At 44.7% G+C, this 12,454-nt stretch overlaps 2 protein-coding genes across 3 annotated transcripts in view; one reads left to right on the top strand and one right to left on the bottom strand.

Moving 5' to 3' along the window:
• The first annotated feature begins 839 nt into the window (after positions 1-839).
• Positions 840-6,766, top strand: nme3 (NME/NM23 nucleoside diphosphate kinase 3). 2 transcript variants are annotated; one of them, XM_030057136.1, is made up of 5 exons: positions 840-992; positions 3,252-3,382; positions 3,552-3,653; positions 4,972-5,084; positions 5,783-6,766. In XM_030057136.1, the coding sequence occupies exons 1-5, from the start codon at positions 947-949 to the stop codon at positions 5,898-5,900; spliced, it is 510 nt and encodes a 169-aa protein (XP_029912996.1). In that variant the 5' UTR covers positions 840-946; the 3' UTR covers positions 5,901-6,766. The 2 variants fall into 2 exon arrangements, with proteins under 2 accessions (XP_029912996.1, XP_029912995.1); XM_030057135.1 differs by lacking the exon at positions 840-992 and adding an exon at positions 1,345-1,562.
• A 100-nt stretch (positions 6,767-6,866) lies between these two features.
• mapk8ip3 (mitogen-activated protein kinase 8 interacting protein 3) overlaps positions 6,867-12,454 on the bottom strand; it is a 42,181-nt gene continuing 36,593 nt past the window's right edge. The window contains exons 31-35 of the mRNA XM_030057132.1: positions 12,331-12,444; positions 10,384-10,422; positions 9,440-9,604; positions 9,204-9,350; positions 6,867-8,666 (exon numbers count right to left, since the gene is read on the bottom strand). Of these exons, the coding sequence (XP_029912992.1) occupies positions 8,542-8,666; positions 9,204-9,350; positions 9,440-9,604; positions 10,384-10,422; positions 12,331-12,444 (590 nt within the window). The 3' untranslated portion in view covers positions 6,867-8,541. The remainder of the gene's footprint in view (positions 8,667-9,203; positions 9,351-9,439; positions 9,605-10,383; positions 10,423-12,330; positions 12,445-12,454) is intronic.

Here is a 12,454-nt window from a genome sequence, read left to right as displayed (position 1 = left end):
CCAGTTTTGAAAAATATAAGGCAGCCAGGGGCCACTGGATAAAATGAGCCATTATTAATTTCTTTCCTTTCAAAATGTAAATATCCTAATCATTTGTCATACTAACATGCATTCACCCCTTCTCACACACACACACACACACACACACACACACACACACTGATGGCAGAGGCAACCATGCAAGGTCCCAAGCTGCCCATCAACAGCAGTGAGGGGTTCAGTGTCTTGCTCAAGGACACCCAAGGACACACTCCCTGGAGGAGCCAGGGATTGAACCGGGTACCCTTGGTAACTAACATGCTAAACATACCATGGCATAAGGTACCGGCCACAATAGCAATACTCTTTAACCCACTGAAAGCATTGCATATTTAAATAATACAGAAAATAAATTACTTCCAAAAAAAAAAAAAAAAAGTACTGACCAGAAAAAACATATTTACAATTATTATGACTGTATATTTAAAACAACATAAGAAAGTTACAAAATGATTCCCTCCAAAAATGAAAAATAAAAGCAGTGGGGTGAATTTTGTTGAGATGGTGAATTAACACCTTTCAGAATAAGAGCCCTACTGTCCACAGCCTCCTGGGACTAACAGGGTTAAGGGGAGGCACTCACTGCGCACGTGGCTACTGGGATTTGATATGCTTTTTATTTTTATTTATTTTATTTATTTATTCATTTTATTATCTTTTGGAGGGGGGGCATCACCAACGACCCGGACGGCCGCAGGTGGCCCGCGGGCCGGAGCTGCGCCACTAGACGTTCAAACGACTTGGCACACAACGCCCCTCGTGGCGTGGCGCGAGCCTCGGCGCACCACGTGACCGCGCCTATGGCAGCATTCCTAAGCAGCGTGCATGCGTGCCTTGCGTGCACGCCTTCTGTCCTTTCCGACGTCTCCGAGCCTCCGAGTGCGAGCCAGCCAGCGGCGATGCGACAATGATTTGCTTCTTTCTGACCGTGTTTGCCTACATTTTCCAGACAGGTGGGTGCTATTTCTGCATTGTGTTCCTCCACTTGTACGTTGCCGCCACCTCCGTGTCATTGTTGTTGTTGTGGTGAACGTGCTCCTAGTCTTCCACAGGGAGCGGAGGATGGACGGCACCATGGACGGCAGGCAGCGGACCTGACGGAGTAAGCTGTGTCATGTTATGTGGCGAGCTGCTGTTCACTCACAGCTGGGCCGGCCGCATTAAAACGACTTTAAAATGACAACATTAACTCGCCAACTCACCTCCTGGTTTGTTAAATCAGCTGCTGCTGGTCAAACGATTGGCTTGTTGGCAACGGCTAACTTCATTAAACTTAGCGATAACCTGTAGCCTCGTCAGCGTGTGTTCTGACTGTCATATTAGTTAATACATCATCATCCTATTAATAGCTTAATATGTGGGGCTGCCCTGCCATTGGTGCCGGTTAAGATGCATGCGCAGCCTCGGGCGCTGATTGGCTGCTGACCGAGCACTCCGCGCGATGGGGCCGAAAAAAAGGTCACGGCGAGATCTGCACGAACTTGAAGAAGTGGTTATCAAACATGCACGGCTGGAGGAATCTGGTGAGAAACGCGTCTAACGTGGCTTAGATGGTGTGTTGGTTGGGTTAGGGTTAAATTCTGGATCAGATGCAGGTGGTTCTGGTGTTTGTGGTCAGCTCAGGTTCCTGTAACGCGAGGCCCGGTGTCAAGCCGCAGTGTTCACTCACTGTTCAGACTGCAGGCAAGGAGAGTAACATTTTCATCCATTGGCTGATAAGGTTCATGATTTCCAAACATCAGCTGCCACCAATATATCCTTATATCCATGTTGGATCTCCAAGTAGGAAACCCCTTCAGTATGATTGGCTTATCTGTCAGAGTTGCAACTAGATAAAATCCGGCATTTCCAAAAGTCTGGCTGGTGACTGGTTTATAATTACCCACAATGCTTGCTGGCCTTGGTTAGGGATGCTTGGCACAGTTGTTGGGGTGCTGCCCATTGCAGAAGCAGATACCGTTGTTCTTCGACATGTTTTGGACAATGCACCATCTGGCAGATCTCGCTGTGTGTCCCAGTCCCCTGCCGCTGTGTGCAGCATGCTGATTAGCAAACTGAATTCAATAACTGTTCAGATAAGTGTCGGTGTTCTTTGTCAGGGTTTTGCACCGTTTGAGCTTCATCAGGGGTTCATCACAGGCTAGTAACACAGGCTCCAAGGACACTACTGGATAGCATTGTGTGATACATCCATCTGCATGATTAGCCACTGCTTTTTTGATATAATCAGTGAAATGAAGCACTCCGAGATTTCTGTGAAGTTGATGACACATACTTGAAAATGCTGTTGTGAACATGTTGACAGGCTGAAGTGCCAACATCAGCCAGATTGTGTAGTGGCTTACTTGAAACAGATACCTGCTTAAGGGCCAGATTAAGGCTGGGCAAGGAAAACGACCAGGTCGGGTCATGCTAGGTAATGAATAGAAAAGTTAAAGTGAGGACATAAAGGTAAATGTAAGGGTTAGCAGAAGCTCTGGTGTTGGTGAAATAAATGTCAGAGTTGGGGCTCAGCACTGAAACCTTGTTCCCTGTCTGCCCTTCAGCCCCAATGATGTGTGCTATCCAGTCCCAAATTAAAAGAAGCGTTGCATTTCATGGTCCTAAAAACACTAATCAGAAGCTGCTGCTGTACATCTTGTGCTAAAATTAACTAATCACTGAAAACAACTTTGTTATCAATATTATTGTTTTGTTTGTACTATATGGGAATGTGAATGTAACAGTGACTGAATAGTGAATGAATGTATAAGACAAGCCATTATTCACTTATTCAGTTTCAAAATGTATATATTCCAATCATTTGTCCTGCTGTGACTAACTGGTGTGCTAAAACATACCATGACATAATGCACCAGGCACAATGGCAGTGACCTTTTTAACCCTCTGCAACCATTATATATTTCAAATTAAATTACAAAAAAGACTACAATTTGTCTGATAATTAGTAAACAATTCAAAAAACTGAAAATGTTCAGAAACTTTGAAATAATAAATGAATAAATAAATAAAGGCCTGATCGTAAAAATTAGGATGAAAAAAAATCTCTGTCCTGGATGGCCCGGAGTGGCGTGCAGGCCTCACTTTGAGTGTCTGTGGTCTAGGCCATGGTGCGTGGAACGTGCTTTGTGTGGTGGCCTCACATTAACTAACACAGCCCTTAATGTTGGTGTTCCCTTCATGTTAAATGTGTGTCATGTCTGGCTGTGTAGGCTGGACGGGCGTGAACGAGCGCACCTTCATCGCCGTGAAGCCAGATGGCGTGCAGCGGAGACTGGTGGGAGAGATCATCCGCCGCTTCGAGAAGAAGGGCTTCAAACTGGTGGCACTCAAACTTGTGCAGGTACATGAATGCATCATAGTGACGCTGGGATCTTGGCATTTTTCTCCCCTAATAATTGTATTACTTGAAGACTGAAATAGTTTGACCTGTGCCTCAAAGTCTCCAGGTGAACATGCTGTATAACAGTGGAACTGAGTGTGTGTTTGTGTGTGTGTGTGATGTGTGTCAGGCATCTGAGGACCTTCTCAGGGAGCACTACTGGGACCTGCGGGGGAAACCTTTCTTCAATGGACTCATAAGCCACATGAGCTCTGGACCTGTCGTTGCCATGGTGAGATTCTCAAATGCACATGCACACACTTTATCACAGATTTTGTCATTTCAAAAGGCTGCAAGTTATTTTGCTGCTCATTTCAGTCACTATATTTTAGACATGGTTATTGAATATTGAATATGGACTATGGACTGGACCCCACATGGCAGTTTTTCCTTATGGGTCCATTTCCTTTAATCAGCCTTAGCTGTATAGATTGCACATGCAGTCTTACTGTTTTTTTTTTTCCTCAGGTGTTCAGACAGTTTACAGGACAGTGTATCTTTTAATCTTGATTGAATGCGTGCATTGATTGAATAATTTATAATTTTATGGCCTATCTGGCACTGTAAGCTAGCTATTCCTGACCAAAGATTGAGTGCTCAAAGACACTCTGAAGTCGCTGGCTACTCTTAACAGTTTATTACCAGTTTATTGATAGCATTTTTGATAAAAATGACTCACATAATGTATACTAGTAATGTATATGTATCTTATTAATGGGGATGTAAAATGTAAACATGTCACCATATTATGAGAGGAGGGAATTAAATTGCAGAGAAGATTCAGCTTATGTTGAAAGGGATGAATGCAGCAGTAAAACCAAGCCTAAGACTGTAGATAATGCTTAGTAATAACACTTAGTAATAACACTTAATGCTATTGGGGGAAGGGGAGTAGTACTTGGTTAATTTTCAAAATGGTCAAAAATTTTCAAAAATCTAATATGAATAATTAATTTGCCCTTGCACATTAGATAATGGCTAAGTATTTATCCAGCCAACCCACTGGGTTTAGTTTCACAGCTCTGTTTAAACATTTACAAAGAAGTCTTGTTTCGACAAGTGCATACACAAACACATCAGATCTTTTTCATTACTGCATATCACTGACATGTGTAGGGTTAGAGGGCTCACAAATAGTCTCGTGAGCATCAAAGTACAATGGTTGGTATTGAAATCAGAAGACATTTCTTGCCTCCTGTGACTCTCTATGTATGACTGTAACAGAAGTTGAAAAGGTTTCTGAAAGGTGAGCTGTCAGTAAAGCAGCTCAGCTTGAGGCTGTGAGAAGTAATGAGCACCATTTGAGTTCAGGACAAACAAGAGTCAGAAAGTTCTGAATGCCACTGTTTGTCTCTCTGCACAAATCTCCATGTGCGTGGTTCCTTCATGGTCTTATTGAGGCGGTGCTCATCATCTATTCATCATGTGACGGTTTCTGAGCATGCATAAGGGGCGTTGTCAGACGAGATGCAGAGACACTGAACTGATAGGAGGCTGCCTTGTCATGTGCGGGGCACGTTGTGGTCATGTACCTTTCTGTTTGGGTTTAGGTGTGGCAGGGCTTACACGTGGTCAAGATCGCACGCTCCATGTTGGGAGAGACCAACCCTCTGGACTCGATGCCTGGAACCATCCGAGGAGATTTCTGTGTGGAAGTGGGCAGGTATGTCACCCATCAGCTAACACTGTAACTCTCCTCTGGTGGGCAGCTCTCAGTCTTATCGAGAGTCAGGGGTAACTCTCTACTCGTAGCTCTAAATTACTGCTGGATATGTGATGATCTTAACATTTAGAAAACTTGTGAGTGTACGTTTTAAAAAGAGCACGACCTGGGTGAATGATCATTCATCATTCCTCAGACTAAAAGGCTTCAGGTCTCAGGAGAAACAGCTGTCAAGTTCTAGGTCTACAGCCCAACCTCCCGCAGACAAATCAAATATGTTTGAGTGGGGATATCACAACAGTAAACAAGTGTCACTCTTAATTAGCTGGCAGTTACAGTTTTGGTGCCTGACCTGTTTAGTAGGTGCCTTTTTTCTTTGCTTAGGTCCATTCTCATTTCCTCATGTATGTACTTTAAATATGTTTGTAATTGTGACATCCATACTTTAAGATATTTGCTCGCAGGGTCTGAATATAGACTACAATATATAACTCTACTACAGTTTAAGGCATTTTTGCCATTTTGTCTGTTTTGTCTGGGGGAGTTGAACTAGATCTGAGTAAAACTTAAGACAAAGTTTTTCTTTGACCTGAAGCCGTCTAGTCTGAGGAACGATGCCGTTTTGTCTGATGTCCTAAAATGTCTACCTCGCTACTGTTAAGAGTCAGCTGACTGTGTCCGACGGCTCTGCTGTGCAGGAACGTGATCCATGGCAGCGACTCTGTGGAAAGTGCCCAGAAGGAGATTTCTCTGTGGTTCCGCCAGAGTGAGCTTCAGTGCTGGGAGGACACCAGCAGCCACTGGGTCTACCCCTGACAGTCTAATGGTACATACAATCATGTTGATAAGCCAGTGTTTCTACCAAGTCAGCTGCACACACTACAGGATCGATCACACCATACCTCTGAATGCTTTATTTTCGCTGTGGCTTTAGTAGCAAATACCAATAAGAGACATGGTTACATTGTTGCTTTGCTGCATCTCTCACTGGTCATTTTTTGTTGACAAATACAATGGATGTAGTTGTTTTTTTGTTTTCTTTTGGATCAGTTGCACTACATATCAGCTGCTATTGCTGCTTTTGAGAGATGAATGTGCTTTACAAAGCGAAAGTGCACTCAGTGAGTAATAACTTGACCTAGCCTTAGCCCACATGCTATTATGTGCCCCCGGCCCTGGCACAGTCTTCTGGAAAACTAGCGTGTGTGTATGTGTGTGTTTCTGCAGCAGTTTCCACAAAACCATAGAATGACTAATCTCTTGAGCAATAAGCTTGAATTTGGAGCACTTAAAGGGCCATGTTTACTTTATTTTTTTTTATAATTTTCATAATGATCACATTGAACGCATCAGGGAATGTCAAAGTAACTGAATTTAAACCCAGACTAAAACTTTGTTCTCCTCAACTTGAAATTCTCCGAGGTCATAACAGTAAGATTGTCCTTCAGTGCCACAGTAAACACTGTCGTGTTTGAGTTGGGACCATCCGAATGTAATGAGGTCAAGTTCAAAACATAATCCATAAGTGAAATGAACAGCTGGCTGTGTGCTTGAAGCATATGGTCTTAATGTCAATATGTCAACATGGTTTGGTCACAAATCATGCTATCATGGAATTCCACAGGATAATGTACGAATCATTGAAACTGTCAGAAACAATAAATCTGATCAATCTTTGTAAATTCGTGTCACGTGTGGTCTTATGACGTTGCTTTGTTTTGTTAATTGTGAGAAACACAAACAACACATGTCCAGTACACAAAGAGCTTCAGACAGCCTTGCTGGTTTTTCAGCACACAAATATGTTTAATATTTAATCCACACATATAGAGATCAATGTATGAGTTTCCATACTGAACAAAGGGGATGGGCTTCAGTGTGTCTGGAGATTTACAGTATCCCTGTACACGTCGTAATGACAACATGCCACCATTCACCAGCCTCGCATTCAACTGTCGCCCTGACAGCCGGTCACATGAGAGAGCGGGGGAAATGAGTCGCAAGCTTTTTAGTGCAGGTTGTCTTTCGGACTTCTCTACTGAGGATCGAACCCTTGACACTTTTGGTTTCAGCTCCACCCCTGTGCCTGGTTTTTATATTAACGCTCACTCACCTCAAGGGTGTGAGCATGTTTTGGCCTGACTCCTAGGGTCCTCTGGCCTTTAATTTACATGATGCACTTTAATAATTCCTGTCATTTTGAGTCAGTAACCACCCACCGATGTTCCCAATGGACTGAAGTCATTATCCCCTAATATGGGTTTTATGAGGGTAGAAAATAAGCACATACAACATGCCGATTTGTCATTCATCCACTAAGACACTTATGCAGCGATAATAGCACAATAGGAGCTGATCCCATTTGACTTTGTAACAGCCAAAACGCAGGCTTGTCTTCCTGGGTGTGATCCAAGCAGTGATGGATAAAACGGGGCTCGGAGTCTCTCCTGCCTTTGTGCTGAATTCAACAAAATTTGGATTTGACATTTGGTGCTGTTGATTCACCAACTTACCCTCAAAATCTCAATAATCTTAACCACCTTTTCCATCCACTAGATTATCTTCAAACCAAAACAGGAGTTTGGTGCTTTACCTCTCACCAGATATTTTTTTTTTTTTTTTTTCAGTCTCACACACACACAAAACCTACTTATTCTGAACTCATATGCGGCTGTGAAAAATCAAAACAGAATGACCCATTACTTACATCTGCATCCATTCACTCCATAGCTCCTTAAAACTGCAAATTATTCACCAATCAGGAGTCTTCATTTAATTTTAATCCGGCAAAAGGGTGGCGCGTACTCTATTCAAGTCATGACATGGGTAGTTGTGGGCTGCTGAGTGGCTGTTTCCCAGGAAGTTGGGATGCTGCATTCTGGTGGCAATGCAAGTCAGTGTTGTCATTCACTTTCTTGTACCTATTTTGCTGGTACAATTGGATGCACGGTGGGGTTTGGAGCTCTGGGCTTCGCCTCAAGACAAGGTGGAGGTTTGGTGGAGGACAAACCATAAATGGAGGAAGAAGAAGAAGAAGAGTAACTCTGGGGCCGATGCAGGACATTTGAGGTAAATATAGGAGATACAGTGTACTTACAGGGTGGAATACAAGATCGATACAGAGGAGGGAGGTAGTTATGAGGCTGGGTTACAAGGCTCATGAAGATAGTTACAATGGCCTGGATGGGACAGAAATAGGATGGCAGGCAATAGATTATTGGATCAGAGGAAGTACTTACAAGGCAATAAAGATAGTTACAAGGTGATGGGGCAGGGGGGATATAATAGTTACAAGGGAAGATACAGAGAGTTGGGGGGGGGGGGGTCATTTTAGAGCCAAGGGTAAACTTTTACATGACCAGGAATAAATACAAGGTTTGAGTGGTTGGAGGTGTGTGTTGGGAGGGTGGGGGGGTCTTTAAGGAGGTGGGTGGGGCAATAACGAGAGGCCCAGGTGTCACTCCGGCACGTAGGACACCTGCCAGACGATGATGTGGCTCCGCTCGGCTTTGCACAACGCAGGCTTGATCTGCGGAGCGCCGCCGTTCTCCCCTTCCTCCGTCTCATCGTCCTCTCCGTCACCTGAGACACAAAGGGAGACGTCAGCGGGACCTTAATGCAGCTACGAGCTACATTTGGATGTAATATTTCCACGATGAACAGATGTTGTCGTGTGCGCACTGTGTAGTGGGAGTAATCTGCATGGAATCTCATTTAATCAATAATCGCTTCACTTTCAATTTTCACACGCAGTTTTTCACATGTAAAATTTAGACAAAACAATTCCCATCCCGACCCACCGTATTGGCATGCCGGGAGACAAACCTCACCAAATCACACAGAAACTACCTGGATGGACAGACTGACTTATTGTTTTTTGGGTGAACTGTCCCTTTAAGCATTCCAATTTAAAATCGTAATAATCACGATGGCGTACCAACACGCAGCAATATTACAATAACACCTTGTTTTATTTATCTGCTTTGCTACACACACACACACACACACACACACACAAACTATGGTTGTAGCTGCAGATGCTCATGTCTTGGTGTGAACAGGAGTGTGTGTGTGTACATGTGTGTGTGGGTGTGAGAGAGAGAGAGAATATTTCCTCACCTATGCGGAAGTCAATGTAACCCTCTCCTCCACTCAGCACCAGCACATTCTGAACACTCTGGGCCTCGGCCTCTGGGGGCGCTGTGGAGCCCTGCCCCTCTGACGGGCTGTCCAGCACGCTGCCGTTAAGTGTGGCCAGAACGTTGCCTGTCAGAAAACACAGACGTCAGAGACGTGGCGCCATCTCACCGGACAGGAAGACAGTCTTCATCTGCGGAGAGGATCTTTGCACCAACCTGGAACAGAGACGAAGAACTTGACAGCATCCCGGTGTCCATGGAAACAGAGCTGGGCCTGGGCCATGGAGCAGTAGGGGATGAAGCTGCCGCTGCTCTTCTCCGAGCTGTCATCACCGTACACGTGGATCACACCTCCAGAAGACGTCGGAGACACCTTGTTGGCTGTGGGAGCGAGACACCGAGGGGTCAGTAAACGCACCACACAAAAAACCAGCAATCAGAAAAGTTAACGTTAGACAAGCTGGCAAATCAGATGTTTTGTAGCACAGAAAGCAAAAAAAAAAAAAAAAAAAAAAAAAAAAATTCCAGGATTGCACCAACAACCACGAAAATCCACATCTGTCCACTGGTGAAATGAAGAGCATTATATTAATTTTAGGAAACCAACTTTAAAACAATTAAAAACTCACATGTCTAGCATGCAATGGAGTCGTGCAAGAAAAGAATACAATATTCCAGTTATGTTTTGACCAGTTATAATGATCACAACACTGACAAAGATAATGTCCTTTGATGCTATATATGATCATATAAAACCAAAAAGTGACAGCATGCGGAGCAACTGAAGAACAAAAGTCCATTTCCAGTATTAAACAAAAAAAAAAAAAAAATCGTCATAGAATACTTTTAGGCACCTTCAGCACGTTCACAGATACAAGAGGACTGAGTGCTTTAGTCTGAGTGTTTCAATGTGGACAGTTTCTGCTCCACAAGAGGGTTTTGGGCAATGTGTCCTCATTAAAAAGCCTTCACATATTTTGTAGGATTAGGCATCATCCTCCATGTGAAGGAACCTTTCAGCCTGCAGGCCTTTCATACGTGTGAACGCTGCACTGGAGGTCGATGATGGGTGTCTGAGGGAGGCGGAGGCATGACCGGGTGAGGGGAGGCAGGGAAAGGTTCGATCACAACAGCAGGACAGAGGGAGCGCTCCCACTTACCCCTCAGCCCCAGGAGCTGTCCCCGGTGAAGGACTACCGCTAGAGGAGGCAGAGGAGGGTAGGAGGAGAGCAGAGGAGAAAAGAGTACAGTAGCAGTAATGTTGAGGACCGAGGTGGTCTGTGGAGGAGGTGAAGCCATTAAAGGCAGAGAGGAAGGAGGGGAAACAGGGAGGTAGATCAAACGGTGACACAATTCATCAGGAGGGGGGAGATCAAGCTACAGAGGAGCACGGATAAACGTTGGCTGTGTGTGTGTGTGTGTGCGTGTGTGTGTGTGTGCACAATGTGGGTGTGCTGACAGTCGGTGTGTTCTGGGTGTGTTTCAAAGTAAATAAAAGGGAGGGTCCAATGTTAAAAACGTTAAAAAGCCTTTGAGGCCACTCACACTGGCAAGTTTGATCCGCGCCCAAGCACGATTGCCCTTAAAATCCGGATTATTTGACCAGTGTGATCGCTCCGTATCGTGCTTGAATACAGTACACTTCCCCCGCTCTGGCACGGTTGGAAGGGGTGTGCTTCAGCGCGGTACGGGCGCATACACGAGCACATGCACGGTCACGCACGCAGTGCGCAGATGTAAATCATGCAACTTTCCTCCTGCCTCTGCAAAACTGTTTAATGTGCGCAGCGCGATTACCGGCGAATGGCCGCGTTGCGCAATCAATAATCAACCATGTTGTCTGTGTCACTGTCCGTTGTGCTGCTGCAACCGCGTATAAACAAAAGTCGGTTTATAATGAAAGTACAGCAGTCTGTGTGCGGAGATCCGGCAGACCTGGTGCTGGCCGGCACCGCGTCGGCACCGGCCGGCACTGGCCGCGGCACCGCGCGGTGTGGGGCAACCCGGTCACCCGGTCTGCCGGATCTGACAGGTGCCGCTCCGGCTGTCAGTTGGACCTTTCTGAAGAAGGAGGAAGTTACCTCCGAAACTGTCAAATTAAATAAACATCCCATGTCTGATTAAAGGGACCAAAAACGTTTTTTAGTTAAAAGGAAGACATGATGTATTTGAACTACATTTATTTATAATGACGTCGGGCCATGCCTGTTGTTGTCGTATTTCAACGTGATGACGTGCACACCGGGGGCAATCGTGCTTGGGCGCGTTTGGGAAAAAGGTAATGTGAGTGCAGGCCAGCCGGGGACTGGGGAGGGGGGGATTTTGGCTTTAGCACGATACGGGCTCAAACTTGCCAATGTGAGTGGGCCCTTTATCTCTCTGGTTTGCTGTGTTCATTGAACAAATAAATGAATGAAAGGATTTTCAATTGGATTAATCTCTTGGTCTCTATTTTGTTAAGCTCTAAGAGCACCATCAGCACTAATTTGTCTTGTGAACCTAAATGTACCACTCTCTACTCAGGTTTTCTTTCTTTCCACAGCATTCATGGCACTTCCCATGGCAAGAAAAACACTCTCGTGGTTCCTGCATTTCTATTTAAATCAAGATTACTGTGATTATCTTCCATTCTGTGTTATTTCTGACACTTTATTAATCAAATCAGCTTTAGACTACCTAGTGAATATGGCTTATAATTTCATAATATGTCATGTAAGTGCATGTGCCATTAAATGCAGTTGCTAACAGTGGAGTGACAGGTCCAACATGTTTGTCGCCTCAGGACAATCTGATGCAGAATGACGCATGTTGTGACATAATAGCACTTTCCTTCCAAATGCATGTGATACTAACGCTGGACTTCAGAAAACGATAAACATTGAAGATTTTGAAAATTGTATTCGGCTGCTGAGCACTGTCCTAAAATGTGAATCCAACTGGGGATACAAACTGGGGTTACTGTCAGAAATCCACCAATATAAGAGCGTATGACTCACTCTTTGTCAAGTGCTGCTTTGCTTTTCACATTGGTGTTCACCAAGTTCCTTTTTGATTTTGTGTGTGTGTGTGTGTGCATGTGTGTGTGTGTGAATGCCACCCAGACTCACTCTCTGTCAGTGGGATGGAGATGACCACACCGTTCCCGGTCCCCACCCAAAGACGGTTTCCACCAATCAGCAGCGCCGTGATTCGCACAAAAGAGAAGCCCAGCTTGCCAGTTCCTGAGGAATA

This window comes from Myripristis murdjan, chromosome 8 (genome assembly GCF_902150065.1).
Source record: "Myripristis murdjan chromosome 8, fMyrMur1.1, whole genome shotgun sequence".
NCBI classification, from domain to species: domain Eukaryota; kingdom Metazoa; phylum Chordata; class Actinopteri; order Holocentriformes; family Holocentridae; genus Myripristis; species Myripristis murdjan.
This window is presented reverse-complemented; position numbering and strand designations above follow the sequence as displayed.